At 41.3% G+C, this 16,164-nt stretch overlaps 1 protein-coding gene across 6 annotated transcripts in view; it reads right to left on the minus strand.

The window, feature by feature from the left end:
* Positions 1-16,164, minus strand: part of mllt10 (MLLT10 histone lysine methyltransferase DOT1L cofactor) — an 86,237-nt gene that overhangs the window by 15,340 nt on the left and 54,733 nt on the right. For all 6 annotated transcript variants that reach the window (XM_052483628.1, XM_052483625.1, XM_052483629.1 and 3 more), the window contains one exon: positions 5,488-5,636. In XM_052483628.1, the coding sequence (XP_052339588.1) occupies positions 5,488-5,636 (149 nt within the window). The remainder of the gene's footprint in view (positions 1-5,487; positions 5,637-16,164) is intronic.

The following is a 16,164-nucleotide window of genomic DNA, read 5'->3' on the forward strand; positions in this document are numbered from 1 at the left end:
TAGTCATTGTGTATTCTCATCGGACATTGTTAATTTGGGTGCTTCGTGAATTCACTCAGGCTATCTGCTCGGATTTCAGAGCACTCATCTGAATGCACCAGAGTGCAGAATAACTGATGAATTTACAAACGCTCAACACCCGTTGAATATGGAAGTTGTCAGTAAATGTCGGGGGAAAATAACAAAATTGAACGTAAAATAAAATAGTTGCCAGCAACACAGTAAGTCACCAACGCTTTTAAGAACATGGGAAAACAGGAGTGTTGGTTGCTGATAATGGGCCTGTACGCCAATGTAGATATTCCATTAAAAATCATCCCTCTCCAGCTACAACAGTCATTTACAACATTAACAATGTCTACACTGTATTTAATTAATGGACAAAAAATGTGGGACATTTCTAAGGGACCCCAAACTTTGGAACGGTAGTGTATATTAGTATGGTTTATTAGCGTAGTGTGTTGGGCCATTGGTCATTTGAAAATTGAGTGTAGAGGGGCACCACTGGCTAAATTTACGATGGGAAAAGTATTATATTTATTGGTGACACGGGCAGAATCAAAAGCGATACGACAACTACCCATGTCTTTGAACATGGGACCAGTAACAATGCCCGGATAATTTTACATTCCGATGGATCTAATTTTGGGATAATTGAATAGTTGGATAATTCTTGTGAGAATTAAAACAATCGCTAAAAGGGTGTAAATTTAAGGGGGTCTGTGTTGATACAGTATGTAGTGATTTCTTATTTGCGTAAAAAGGGACGAGGAAACTCATGCCAGACATCACCACAATAGTAAACTATTTGGTAGAGCACAGTCACAAGGCATCATATTGGAAAGTACAACCAGTGAAACAAGAGATAACATATATTTGGGGGTTTTGATTTCGGAAATCACGAAGCACATTACACCTGATCGAGTAGGAACAATGTTGTTTTTTTTGGCACAAACATACACTCCTCGCAGACTCAGGAAAACCCTAGAGGTTTTAATCTTGTGAGACACTATTCTGTCTTCCTTTAAAATAGATTTATAGAATTGAGAAAAGGGAGGAGGGGTCACGTGTAGGGTTACACATTTTGGGGAATATTCAGAGGTGTAAACTTTCCATGGGAATTAACCTCACTAGGGTATGTGGGACGCTAGCGTCCCACCTGGCCAACATCCAGTGAGATTGCTGAGCACCAAATTCAAATACAGAAATACTCATTATAAAAATTCAGAAAACATACAAGTATTTTACATAGGTTTAAATATGAACTTCTTGTGTATCTAACCATGGTGTCAAATTTAAAAAATGATTTACGGCAAAAGCATACCGTAAGACTATTTGAGAACATCGCCCAGCAGACAAATCATTACAAACAGTAACCAGCCAAGTAGGAGAGTTACACAAGTCAGAAATCAATAATCCACAGGCTCAAACGCAGTCACAACAGGCAGACAAAAAAATATAAATTGTATCCGTGAAGTTCATAGAAACATGTCAAACGATGTTTATAATCAATCCTCAGGTTGTTATTAGCCTAAATAATCAATAATATTTCACCCGGACAATAACGTTGTCAATATGAAAGGTAAACAAGAAAGGCACTCTCTCGGGCGCGCGCATGAAAAAGCTCTGTGACACGGCAGGGTCCACTCATTCAGACTGCTCTTACTCCCTCATTTTTCAGAATACAAGCCTGAAATAATTTCTAAAGACTGTTGGCATCTAGTGGAAGGCATAGGAACTGCAATTTGAGTCCTAAGTCAAAGGATACTGTAATGGCATTGAATAGAAAAACTAAAAAATCCTACTTCCTGAATGGATCTTTCTCAGTTTTTCGCCTGCCAAATCAGTTCTTTTATACTCACTGACATTATTTTAACAGTTTTGGAAACTTTAGAGTGTTTTCTATCAAAATCTACCAATTATATGCATATATCTTCTGGACCCGAGTAGCAGGCAGTTTAATTTTGGCACGCTTTTCATCCAAAATTCCAAATGCTGCCCCCTATCCTAGAGAAGTTAACCCACTGTTCCCAGGCCGTCATTGAAAATAAGAATTTGTTCTTAACTGACTTGCCTGGTTAAATAAAGGTAAAATAAAACATAAAAAATAAATAAAATAAAAATACAGCTGCAGTGAAATGTTTCCACACATCGGATAGTGCTCGTTGCATTTTACTGGAAAGATGAGAAAAAAACTAATAAAAAACAACAAATACAATTCAATGTACAGATAAATACACTGCTCCAAAAAATAAAGGGAACAAACAACACAATGTAACTCCAAGTCAATCACACTTCTGTGAAATCAAACGGTCAAAGAAATGGGTCAGTCATGGTGTGGGGTGGCATTTCTTTGGGGGGCCGCATAGCCCTCCATGTGCTCGCCAGAGGTAGCCTGACTGCCATTAGGTACCGAGATGAGATCCTCAGACCCCTTGTGAGACCATATGCTAGTGCGGTTGGCCCTGGGTTCCTCCTAATGCAAAACAATGCTAGACCTCATGTGGCTGGAGTGTGTCAGCAGTTCCTGCAAGAGGAAGGCATTGATGCTATGGACTGGCCCGCCCGTTCCCCAGACCTGAATCCAATTGAGCACATCTGGGACATCATGTCTCGCTCTATCCACCAACGCCACGTTGCACCACAGACTGTCCAGGAGTTGGCGGATGCTTTAGTCCAGGTCTGGGAGCTCCCTCAGGAGACCATCCGCCACCTCATCAGGAGCATGCCCAGGCGTTGTAGGGAGGTCATACAGGCACGTGGAGGCCACACACACTACTGAGCCTCATTTTGACTTGTTTTAAGGACATTACATCAAAGTTGGATCAGCCTGTAGTGTGGTTTTCCACTTTAATTTTGAATGTGACTCCAAATCCAGACCTCCATGGGTTGATAAATTTGATATCCATTGATAATTTGTGTGATTTTGTTGTCAGCACATTCAACTATGTAAAGACAAAAGTATTTAATAAGAATAATTCATTCATTCAGATCAAGGATGTGTTATTTTAGTGTTCCCTTTATTTTTTTGAGCAGTGTAGTTAAGCAGTTAGATAAATGTTTTTATCTTTCAAAGGAGTTATTTAAACATGAAACATGTATTCAAACAGGTGAATTAACACTCAGTTAGCAGGCTCAAGCAAGCTAAAAACTCACATGGTAGAAAAAACTAACAAGAAGAAATTGTTAACAAGTTAGAAATGATTTAAACACACTTTGCTGTAGGCTACTATTTACTAGTTAACAAAAAAATAATGTATGTCATATAAAATATATTCACCCCATCCAGTAATGTAATCAAAACTTACCAGAAAGCATGTAGTCCTTGGCTCAGACAGTGTAGTAGTTTGGGCTCAATAGCATCTCATTAGTGTGCAAGATCTTGACAATCAGCTGACCATGTGATGGAAGAGTGCACTGCACATGTAATGGAAGAATGCACTGTGCATGCAGAGGGTTGCAATTCCATTGAATTGGGGATAGTTTAACCAAAACATCCCACAAGACCTGGCATTGCCATAAAAAAGTTCACTGTTATAAGCTAAATTTTTCTATGAATTTAAGCAAAATCCCCAAAATTCCTGGGCTTAACTCCCATGGAAAATTTCTGACACTTTGTCCCCCTAGTCACGAGAAATTAAAGTGGCCTCCCTGTGAACAGAAGTTATCATGTTTGTTTTGACTGTAATTTCAAACCTTTTGTTCACCTGGTAAAGTAAACGTTAGACAGAAAGATAGAGGTAGAGTATGATGGTGATTGAGAGGGCTTCTGAGTTAAAGGAAACAGAGATGTGGAGACTAGTGAAGGTAACAAAGGGAATGGGAAGTTAATTGGAAAGTAAGAATTTGAATTGTTTGGACTGATTAAGATTGACCAAAGTGAAAGGCCAGCATCCTGGGGTTGCCTCTTCACTGTTGACGTTGAGACTGGTGTTTTGCGGGTACGATTTAATGAAGATGCCAGTTGAGGACTTGTGAGGCGTCTTGGCATTCTCTCAACCAGCTTCATGAGGTAGACACCTGGAATCCATTTCAATTAACAGGGGAGACATTTCTTTCCTTCTTAATGCGTTTGAGCCAATCAGTTGTGTTGTGACAAGGTAGGTTTGGTTTGTAGAAGATAGCGCTATTGGTAAAAGACCAATTCCATATTATGGCAAGAACAGCTCAAATAAGCAAAGTGAAATGGCAGTCCACCATTATATTAAGAAAATAAGGTCAGTGAATCGAGAAAATGTCAGGAACTTTGAACGTTTCTTCAAGTGCAGTCGCAAAAACTATGATGAAACTGGCTCTCATGAGGACTGCCACTGGCAAGGAAGACCTAGAGTTACCTCTGCTGCAGAGGACAAGTTCATTTGAGTTACCAGCCTCAGAAATTGCATCCCAAATAAATTCTTCAGAGTTCAAGAAACAGACATCTCAAGAGCAACTGTTCAGAGGAGACTGCGGGAATCAGGCCTTCATGGTCGAAAGAAACAACTACTAAAGGACACCAATAATAAGAAGAGACTTATTTGGGCCAAGAAACATAAGCAATGGAGATTAGATCAGTGGAAATCTGTCCTTTGGTCTGATGAGTCCAAATTTCAGATTTTTGGTTCCAACTGCCGTGTCTTTGTGAAATGCAGAATAGGTAGACGGATGATCTCCACGTGTGTGCTTCCCACCGTGAAGCATGGAGTTGGTGTGAAGGTGTTTTGCTGGTGACACGGTCAGTCACCAGGATGGCTACCACAGCATTCTGCAGCGATACATCAACCCATCTGGTTTGCGCTTAGTGGGACGATCATTTGTTTTTCAACAGGACAATGACCCAAAACACACATCCAGGCTGTGTAAGGGCTATTTGACCAAGAAGGAGAGTGATGAGTGCTGTATCAGATGGCCTGGCCTCCACAATCACCCGACCTGAACCCAATTGAGATGGGTTGGGATGAGTTAGCTCGCAGACTGAAGGAAAAGCAGCCAACAAGTGCTTAGCATATGTGGGAACTCCTTCAAGACTGTTGGAAAAGCATTCCTCATGAAGCTGGTTGAGAGAATGTCAAGAGTGTGCAAACTTGTCATCGAGGCAAAAGGTGGCTACTTTGAAGAATCTCAAATATAAAATATATTTTGATTGTTTAACACTTTTCTGGTTACAACATGATTCCATGTGTTATTTCATAGTTTTGATGTCTTTACTATTATTCTACAATGTAGAAAATTGCACAAATAAAGAAAAACCCTTGAATGAGTAGGTGTGTCCAGCTTTTGACTTGTACTCTATATATGTTTTGCTATTCAAACAGTTATCACTGCCATTTAGCTGCCCAATAACCCTCATCCAAAATGCCAAGATCATCACAGCCCTGAGAACTCCTCTCTCATCCTTTTCTAAACCTATTTGAACTTAATATAACTAGTAGGTCTCTGACATTAATGTTGATCTGACTCTGTTCAGCACGGGCCTAGTCTTTGTCTGTGGTGTGTGTATGTACTCACATGGGGGGAGACCGTGTTGATCATGGGGGCTGTGGCAGTGAAGGGACTAGGAGGAGCTAGGGAGGCCATCGGCTGTTGCAACTCAGAGTTAGCTCCACTCATAGGAGCAGGTCCCACCCCTGACGACACATCACAACTGGAGAACGCACCTACAAGGAGAGACATCACCGTCATCAACATAACTTTTATTATCATCATCATTCTGTTTCATAATCATGAAAATAAACTAATCTTCATTGTCTCGTGTTTATATGAGTTGCGTGCAGTACAGTAGTGAGTGTGTGCATGGTACCATGAACGAGTGGGCTGGACCAAATCAACAACAAACACATTCTCACACATGCACCCTGTACACAAGGGATAGGCAACTAGATTAAGCTGCAGGCTGGTTTTTGTCAGAGTAGATAGTTAGGAGGCCGGAACAAAACTGTAATAATTTGTACACTGCAAATTTATCACAACTTAGGTGAAAAAAAAGTGACTGCCTTTGAAAATAACTAATTTCATACCTAATGTAGATTCAGACAATCATATGTCTCTTTTTATGCGTGTGAATACATGGGAACAGATTTCCTAAATAAAAAAAGTTTTTCGTTTTCAGCTTAAGACAATGGGCTGAATTTGGCCCACAGCCGCCTGTTGCCGACCCCTGATGTAGACAAACACACAACTACATATTAAAAACACAGTGGATGGAGACCTGTCCTGCCACTGACCCAGAATAACAAGCAGAAATCTGATGACTCACACATTGTTCTATCACACACATACACACAGCTTTTCATACTGGGGGAAAGGGGGTGGGAGCTCCATTCATATTCATGTACCTCCCCCATCACATGCCCTCTATCTGTTAAGTTGTTGCTGCTGCTGTTTTATTGATTTCTCACACACACACACACACACACACACACACACACACACACACACACACACACACACACACACACACACACACACACACACACACACACACTTAACCGGTATAAACTCTGCCCCTGCCCCTTAGTGACCCCTAGGGAGAGGGGGAGTAGGAGTGAGAGGCCCCCCTCACCCCACAAAAGGCTGAATGGCTGTGGGCAGCACATATTCACTAGAGAAACAAGAGTGCTTTGTGCATGAGAGTGCAAGATGGAGAACGAAGGAAAACGAGAGATCATGTACTGCAGAAACTCCAAGACTACTCCTCAGGTCATACAAACACAATAGAACACATCTCCTAACCTACACAATATTGTTGGAAAGATAATCCACAATTACCAGATATTAATGTTAAAATCAGACTAAACTGACTAAATTACACTACTTAATCTGATGCCATCATAAATTATATACAAATCTAACATTAGTAATAAGCCAGTCTTGTAATTAAAAATTAAAAAATGGGGTAGAGATTGCTACCCTTACCCTTTTGCTACACCTAGCCTACATATATCCATATCCCAAAGCTAGCCTCCATTTACCACTGGGCCAATACATCAAAGGTGGAGTTACATTTATCATGTCAACACAGGAATACATGTAGTGAATATGCTTTTATGGACCCTAGTTAATTATCAACAACACAGAATAAAGGATGGATGGGTGTGTGTTCACGTTTGACTATACTTTTGAGTATACACAAGTAGGCGCCTTAACAGCTTCTACCCCCAAGCCATAAGACTGCTGAACAATTAATCAAAATGGCCACCAGACTATCTACATTGACCCCCACATTTAATTTGTACACTGCTGCTAATCACTGTTTATTATCTATGCATAGTCACTTTACCCCTACCTACATGTACAAATGACCTCGACTAACCTGTACCCCTGCACATTGACATACACAGGTACCCCCTGTATATAGCCTCGTTATTGTTATTTTTGATTATTTTTTACTTTGGTCTACATGGTAAATATTTTCTTAAATCTTCTTGAACTGAACTGTTGGTTAAGGGCTTGTAAGTAAGCATTTCACAGTAAGGTCTACACGTTGTATTCGGCGCATGTGACAAATAAAGTTTGATTTGAGTACCAGAATTCCTCACGAGAATAGTAACAACTATTTTGCCGGTCCCCACTTGTTAAAAAACAATTTTAGGCTTAGGGGCTAGGTTTAGGAGTTAGGGTTAAGGAGAAAAGTCCTCACAAGTATAGTAAGACATAGCTCTGTGTGAGTGTGGACCAGCCCTATTAGCTCAGCTGCATTGGCGTAGGACTGTCCAATCGGGAATCAATCAAAGTGATCAATAAGGACTTACCAACATCACCTTTCCTCACTCCCTCCATATATCCCCCCTGGAAACCCCTCAACCCCTAGTAACCCTCTCAAGCCAGGGACCCACCACGTCTCAGCCTCCAATAACATATGTGTGTGTGTCAGGGTTAGCGTTAGGAAAATACAGCGCCGGACAACGTGAGAAATTTACCCGACCCATATGCATTGGGTACATAATCCATTAGGGCTTCCACCCACGGTGATCAGAATGACAGAAATCACATGTAGATTATGAAAATGCATCTTGGTAACTTCTTGGTGACAGGGGGGCAGTATTGAGTAGCTTGGATGAATAAGGTGCCCAGAGTAAACTGCCTGCTACTCTGTCCCAGATGCTAATATATGCATATTATTAGTATTATTGGATGGATAGAAAACACTGAAGTTTCTAAAACTGTTTGAATGATGTGTGTGAGTATAACAGAACTCATATGGCAGGCGAAAACCCGAGACAAATCCAACCAGGAAGTGGGAAATCTGAGGTTTGTAGTTTAATTTAAGTGATTTCCTATCCAATATGCTGTGTCTATGGGGCCAGATTGCACTTCCCAGGGCTTCCAGCAGATGTCAACAGTCTTTAGAAAGTTGTTTGAGGCTTCTATTATGGAAGGTTGTCGAATAAAACCTGTTTCAACAAGTGGACTAGGCTGAGGCCAATCAGCTGTTTACTGCGGGCGCGCCATTCTTTCTTTTTCCTCTCTAATGAATACGTTATTGTCCGGTTGGAATATTAATTGAAGATTTGTTATAAAAAGACCCTAAGGATTGTAAACATCATTTGACATGTTTCTACAAACTGTAATGGAACTCTTGACTTTCCTCTGGATTTTGCGCTCTCGCATTGTGCCTTTGGAATAGTGAACTAAACGAGCGAACAAAACGGAGGTATTTGGACATAGATATGGACGTAATCGTACAAAACAAACATTTATTGTGGAAGTGGGAGTCCTGGGAGTGCATTTCAACGAAGATCAGCTAAGGTAAGTGAAGATTCATAATTCTATTTATGGCTTTTGTTGACTCCACAATTTGGCGGGTAACTGTATACGCTGTTCTCAGATTATTGAACATTGTGCTTTTTCCATAAAGCTTTTTTGAAATCTGATACAGCGGTTGCATTAAGAACAAGTTTATCTTTAATTCTATGTAAAACATGTATCTTTCATCAAATTTATGATGAGTATTTATGTTATTTGATGTGGCTCTCTGCAATTTCTCCGTTTGGAGGCATTTCTGAACATGGCACCAATGTAAACTGAGGTTTTTGGATATAAATATGAACTTGATCGAACAAAACATACATGTATTGTGTAACATTGAGTCTTGAGAGTGTCATCTGATGAAGATCATCAAAGGTTAGCGATTAATTTAATCTATATTTCTGCTTTTTGTGACCTCTCTTTGTTTGGAAAATGGCTGAATTGTTTCTGTGAGTAGTTGCTGACCTAACATAATGATATGTCCTGCTTTCGCCGAAAAGCATTTTTGAAATCGGACACTGGTTGGATTAACGAGAAGTGTATATTTAAAATGGTGTAAAATACTTGTATGGTTGAGGAATTTTAATTATGAGATTTCTCTTGTTTTGGATTGGGCGCCCTGCAATTTCACTGGCTGTTGGCGAGGTGGGACGCTAGCGTCCCAAACGATCCCAGAGAGGTTAACAGAACATGCAACTAATGTAATGAAGCAGCCAATAAAACATCATTTTGAAACATTTGCCAAAATGCAATGTGGGAAAACTCCATTCTGAATAGCGCACCTGGCAAAACTCCATTCTGAATAGCGCACCTGGGAAAACACATCATTCTAAACAGTGCACCTGATAAATGTTAATCTCTGTCATATATGGAACTTCTATGTTAGAAACTTAGAAAGAGGAGGAATCCAAAGATGCAACAACTAGGACGGGTTGCTAATATGACTAGGATTCTGCCTGTGGCTTCTGGACAATAAAATAAAGTTGATATCAGGACATACAATTAACACCCACCAAAATTGGGTAGATTTAGGCATTAGCGAGCAAGAATGTCTATTTCACCAGTCACTTTGGCGCATGGTCAATTTGCAGGGCTCTACAGTGCAAGCATTTCATTCGCAAATAAAGATTGTCAAAAGTCAAGCATAAGCACATTAGAGTTAGAAAAATACTGCAGTAGCTTTATTTCTGCTGTTTTGTTTCATAGCTGCTAATTGCACAAATAAATTATAATCCTATATCCCACCTCGCACAACAACACTGCCTGGCAGGGGAGCTGAGCTCACTGAGTGAAGTGCTGATAAATTCATTTGTGGAGGCGCTGTGCACAGGCATAAAAGTTGGTCTAATTTGACTTTGTCCTTGTGTTTCTTGGCTATTTACATTGTTTTATTCACAACCTCAGTTGTTTTTCAAAATGATAGTTTGAGTCTGCTGCTTCAACTGATAGTGAAGAGATGCCCTAGTCAGATCCCAAATCTCTCACATACCGCCCCATTACCACGGTAACCTCCCACCCTTAAAGGTGCTGTTGAACATTTTGGCTCTGATATTTTGATTAAAAGACTGAGGTCACAAAAAAAATGTAATGAAATTCAACAATATACCACATTACTTCTTACTAATACATGTCTTGTTATAGAAACATTACAAAGCATGGTAATCTGTTTTATTTATTATTTGTTTTGTTAAAAGTAATTATGGCCAAAAAATATTTGGGCTGGTAGATTTTTTTTCATCTACCTGCCACAGTGACTTGTGGGCCAAAAAGTACATTTTAGGCCCTGGTTGATGAAAACAAATAGAACAGGAGAGAAATAGTGGTCGGGAAAGTAAATGCAAATAGGGAAGTAAATGGAAAAACATGCCAAAATTATATAGGCATCAGGATGTATGATAAACAGAGTAGCAGCAGCGTAAATTAAGACTGTATGCGAGTGTCAGTGTGTGTAAAGTCCTGAGTGTGCAGAGATAAATACAAGGGTCAACTTTGATTAGCTATTTGATTAGCCGTCTGTGTAGCCATTTTGTTATCTATTTAGCAGTCTTATGGCTTGGGGATAGAAACGGTTGTGTCAGACTTGATCCACCGGTACCACATTCTGTGCGGAAGAAGAGAGAATAGTCTACAGCTTGGGTGGCTGGAGTCCTTAACAATTTTCCAGGCCTTCCTTTCACACCGCCTGATATAGAGGTCCTGGATTGCAGGGAGCTCGGCCCAGTGATGTACTTAACTGTCTGCGTCACCCTCTGTAGCGCCATGTGATTGAAGGCGGTGCTGTTGCCATACCAAGCAGTGATGCAGCTAGTCGAAATGCTCTCAATGGTGCAGCTGCAGAACCTTTGAGGATTTGAGGCCCCATGCCAAATGTTTTCAACCTTCGGAGGGGGAAGAGGCGCTGTCAAGCGCTGTCTGCCAGATCATCTAGTCCTCTGGTTTCAGTGAGGGCCCTCATGCACAGTATGGTGTTATTGTTGAAGGGTGCATAAAATGTGTAGAGTTTGTCTGGTAGAGAGGGTCTGGGTCTTCTTTTGTAAACCGTAATGCACTGTAGCCCCTGCCACATGGGATGGGCGTCGGAGCCTGCGTAAATATGACTCCACTTTATTCCAATATTGTCCTTTTGCCCGTTTAATGACTCTGCAGAGGTCGTAGCCAACTTCCTGTACTTGTTCCTATTCTGAGTTGTAGCATCAGGACTGTCTGTAATGGCCCAGTGTGCGGTAGCCCTGTCCTTTACCGTAGCACCAACCTCTGTCTTAATCCAGGGCTTTTAATTGGGGAAGCAGCAAACCTTCACGGTGGGGACAACATCACTGATGCATTTCGTTATGAAGCCGGTGACGGAGGTGGTTAGCACATCGATGTTATCAGGGGAGTCTTGGAACATATTCCAATCAGAGCTAGCAAACAGACCCCTGTAGCATAATCTCTGATTCATTTGTTAATGGCACTGGTGCTTCCCGTTTGAGCTTCTGCTTGTAAACAGGAAGCAGGAGTACGGAGTCATGATCTGATTTGCAGAATGGTGGAAAAGGTAGGGCCTTGTATGCTTGCTTGAGAGGCAAGGGAGACTTGTTGATGGAAGTTTGGAAATTAGTCTAAATGATGACAAACTAAAATCGGCGTGAGTCAGAACACAAATTGTTGTTGATGTAGAGGCACACGCCTCCCCTTCCTCTACTGTCCTGTCCACTCGGTGCATGGAGAATCCATCCAGTTGGATAGCCATTGTCCAAAAGCCATGCTTCAGAAAAGCAGAGAATATTGCAGTTTAGAGAGTCCCGTTGGTAGCAAATCCGCGTTCGAACGTCATCCATCTTATTATCAAGTGACCAATAGAATGGAGGGAAGAGGTGGCAGGTTTTCCCTTCGCCTTAATCCTGGCAGGATTCCCCATTTCTTGCCACAAATGCCAGCATTTCCTCTTGGATACCCCGACAATTGGGTCAGAATTACAGAAAGAGCCCAGGGCAGATGAGTCAGTCGGAATTGAGGTAACTGCTGATCTTATGTTCAAAAGTTCCTGTCGGTTATAAGAAATGATAGAAGATACATTTTGTGAATATAAAGTACAAATAAACAACAAAATAATCACCAAATAGCAAAGTTGGGTCAGAGCTTGCAGTTTAAATGACCAGTTGAGAAATTAAAAGTTTTTTTTTTGTAAATCATGCACCAAACCGTTTTTTTTTAACATGATGAATGGGTTCATAAAAGCATATGTTTTACTCTTTAGGAGAAATCCAGCTCAAAATTGTCTCTGTATGCTGTGCGTGTGATAGTTGTGTTGGAAAAATAAAATGCATGTTGACTAACGACTATACACAGGCCAATTTAATTCCACAAAATTATACACATTAACCTATAGACCGATAAGCATGATGGTGAAATGTATTAGCATCAACTGGTATTTCAATTTTTTTCTTACGGTCATTTTGGCCGCAGCAGTTCTACTTAACGGCTTAAACATTTTTTTGCCAGCTAATGGAAAGCCTGGTGTGTGTGTGGTTGTCTCCAGTCATCAGGTCTCTCCAGGAGAGATGTATGCAGGTTTAGAGAGGTTTAAGCAAGGGAGAATACTACTACACTGATCCGCAGCCAACATCAGATCAGACGGCTAGAGTCCTGCAAAACATGAAGACCACTTTAACCCAAGCTGCCCTCCCGATGACATTAACCAGCACTGATTAACCTCAACCCACACACCCTCTCTGTACTATCAAACATTAACTCAGCCCAAATCTAACCCCCATTTCACCTCCATCCATCAAACACTCACGTTCACACACACAATCATTGAATTAAAACAAAAGAGAGTATGCCTATAGTGAGAAGCCTTCAAGGCAGGGTTCCAGACTGTGACCACTAAGCCACATTTTGAGACCCTGTGACTTGGCTGTGCAATTTTTAAAAATATGTTGGTCGCATCGGTGCGGGCTTCACATTCATTCACCTCACTCAAAACGTCCTCATTTTTAGGAGACTAAAATCATGATTTGGTCACAGTGAAGTACATCACCCTCATGATTCCTGTAATGAAAGAGTCTTCCTGACTGTCCCTGTCTCACTGGGGCCTGCTGCTGTGTTGAGCGCACCACTCTCTCCTTTCCCGAGAGGAAGAAGTGTTCTGATTGTATAAAAAAAAAATCATCCAATTGCTGGGAACACACTGCTATCCTGTTGTCACAGATGGAGAGAGGATGTTCTCAGTTTCTGTAGATATACTTTTTATTTCTCAACTCTCAAATATGAACTCAATAGCAACTAATCAAAACAAATTTGATTTGTTACATTATTCGTAAAAAACAGGTGTTGACTAACAGTGAAATACTTACTAGCGGGCCGTTCCCAAAAATGCAGAGTAAAAAAGAGAAATAACATGAGGAACAAATACAATAAATAACGATAACATGGCTATATACACAGAGTACCAGTACCGTGTCAATGTGCAGGGGTACGAGGTAATTGAGCTAGATATGTACATATAGGTAGGGATAAAGTGACTAGGTAACGGGATAGATAATAAACAGTAACAGCAGCGTATGTAATAAGTAAAAAGAGTTAGTGCTAAAAGGGTCAAATGCAGATCGTTAAATAGTTAACCAATAGCTAACCGGACTAACTATGTAGCAGTTTTATGGCTGGGGAGTAGAAACGGCTCAAGGTCCTGTATGGTTCCAGACTTGGTGCATTGGCACTGCTTGTAGTGCAGTAGCAGAGAGAACAGTCTATGACTTGGGTGGCTTTAAACTTTGACCATTTTTAGGGTCTTCCTCTGACACCGCCTGGTTTAGAGGTCCTGGATGTCAGGGAGCTCAGCCCCAGTGATGTACTGGGCCGTAGGCACAACCTTCTGTAGAGCCTTGTGGTCGGATGCCAAGCAGTTGCAATAACAAGTGGTGATGCAGACAGTCAAGATGCTCTCAGTTGTGTAGCTGTAGAACTTTTTGAGGATCTGAGGGTCCATGCCAAATCTTTTCAGCCTCCAGAGGAATTCTGGGCCTCTGTCAGAGTGACCATCAGGTTCTTGGTCAAACCCCTACCAAGGCCCTTCCCCGATTGCTTAGTTTGGTCATGCAATCAGTACTAGGAAGAGTATTGGTTGTTCCAAACTTCTTCCATTTAAGAATGATGGAGACCACTGTGTTCTTGGGGACCTGCAATCCCCCAGATCTGTGCCTCAACACAATCCTGTCTCAGAGCTCTACAGACAACTTCATTCGAGCTCATGGCTTGGTTTTTGCTCTGACATGCACTGTCAACTGCGGGACCTTATATAGACAGTTGTGTGCCTTTCCAAATCATGTCCAATCAATTGAATTTACCACAGATGGACTCCAATCAAGTTGCAGAAACATCAAGGATGATTAAGGGAAACAGGGTGCACCTGAGCTCAATTTCAAAGAGTCCGAATACTAATCTAAATAAGGTATTTCTGTTTTTTATTTTTAGTACATTTTCAAACATTTCTAAAAACCTGTTTTCGCTTTGTCATTATGGGGTATTGTGTGCAGATTGATCAGGGGGATTTAGTTTTTAAATCCATTTTAGAACAAGGCTGTAAAGTAACAAAATGTGGAAAAAGGGAAAGGGTCGGAATACTTTTCCAATTCACAGTATATACAAAATTATGTGGACACCTCTTCAAATGAATTGATTCAACTATTTAAGCCACACACGTTGCTGACAGGTGTATAAAATAAAGCACACAGCCATGAAATCTCCATAGAAAAACATTGGCAGTAGAATGACCTTACCGAAAAGCTCAGTGACTTTCCAAGTCAGTTCGTCAAATTTCTGCCTTGCTAGAGCTGCCCTGGTCAACTAAGTGCTGTTATTGTGTTGTGGAAATGTCTTGGAGCAACAACAGCTCAGCCGCAAAGTGGTAAGCCACAAAAGCTCACAGAACAGGACCGCCAAGTGCTGAAGCGTGTAGCGGGTAAAAATCGTCTGTCCTCGGTTGCAACACTCACTACCAAGTTCCAAACTGCCTCTGGAAGCAACTTCAGCGCAAGATCTGTTCATCGGGATCTTCATGAAATGTGTTTACATGGCAGACCAGCTACACACAATCCTAAGATCACCATGCGCAATGCCAAGCGTCGGCTGAAGTAATGTAAAGCTCACCGCTATTGGACTCTTGAACAGTGGAAACGCGTTCTATGGAGTGATAAATCAAGCTTCACTATCTGGCAGTCCGACAGATGAATCTGGGTTTGGCAGATTCCAGGAGAAGGCTACCTGCCTGAATGCATAGTGCCAACTGTAATATTTGGTGGAGGAGAAATAATGGTCTGGGGCTGTTTTTCATGGTTCAGCCTTAGTTCCTGTGAAGGGAAATCTTTATGCTACAGCATACAATGACATTCTAGACAATTCTGTGCTTCCAACCTTGTGGCAACATATTGGGGAAGGCTCTTTCCTGTTTCAGTATGACAATGCCCCGTGTACAAAGAGGTCCATACAGAACCAGTTTGTCGAGATTGGTGTGGAAGAACTTGACTGGCCTGCACAGAGCCCTGACCTCAACCTCATCGAACACCTTTGGGATGAATTGGAACGCCTACTGCAGGCCAGGCCTAATCGCCCAACATCAGTGCCCGACTTCACTAATGCTCTTGTGGCTGAATGGAAGCAAGTCCCCGCAGCAATGTGTCAACATCTAGTGGAAAGCCTTCCCAGAAGAGTGGAGGCTGTTATAGCAGCAAAAGGGGGAGCAACTCCATATGAATTACCCATGATTTTGGAATGAGATGTTCAACGAGCAGGTGTCCACATACTTTTGCTCAAGTAGTGTACTTTTGATATTACCCTAATAAAAGTCTAAAACCTTTTGTGAAGGTTTGGTGTGATGTGTCTATTAGCCTATTACACTGGAGGCCTATGATATGAAGGCAGTGGGCACATGTGCTTCAAATGACTTTGACAGTTGAA

Source organism: Oncorhynchus keta, chromosome 28 (assembly GCF_023373465.1).
Source record: "Oncorhynchus keta strain PuntledgeMale-10-30-2019 chromosome 28, Oket_V2, whole genome shotgun sequence".
Lineage (NCBI taxonomy): Eukaryota > Metazoa > Chordata > Actinopteri > Salmoniformes > Salmonidae > Oncorhynchus > Oncorhynchus keta.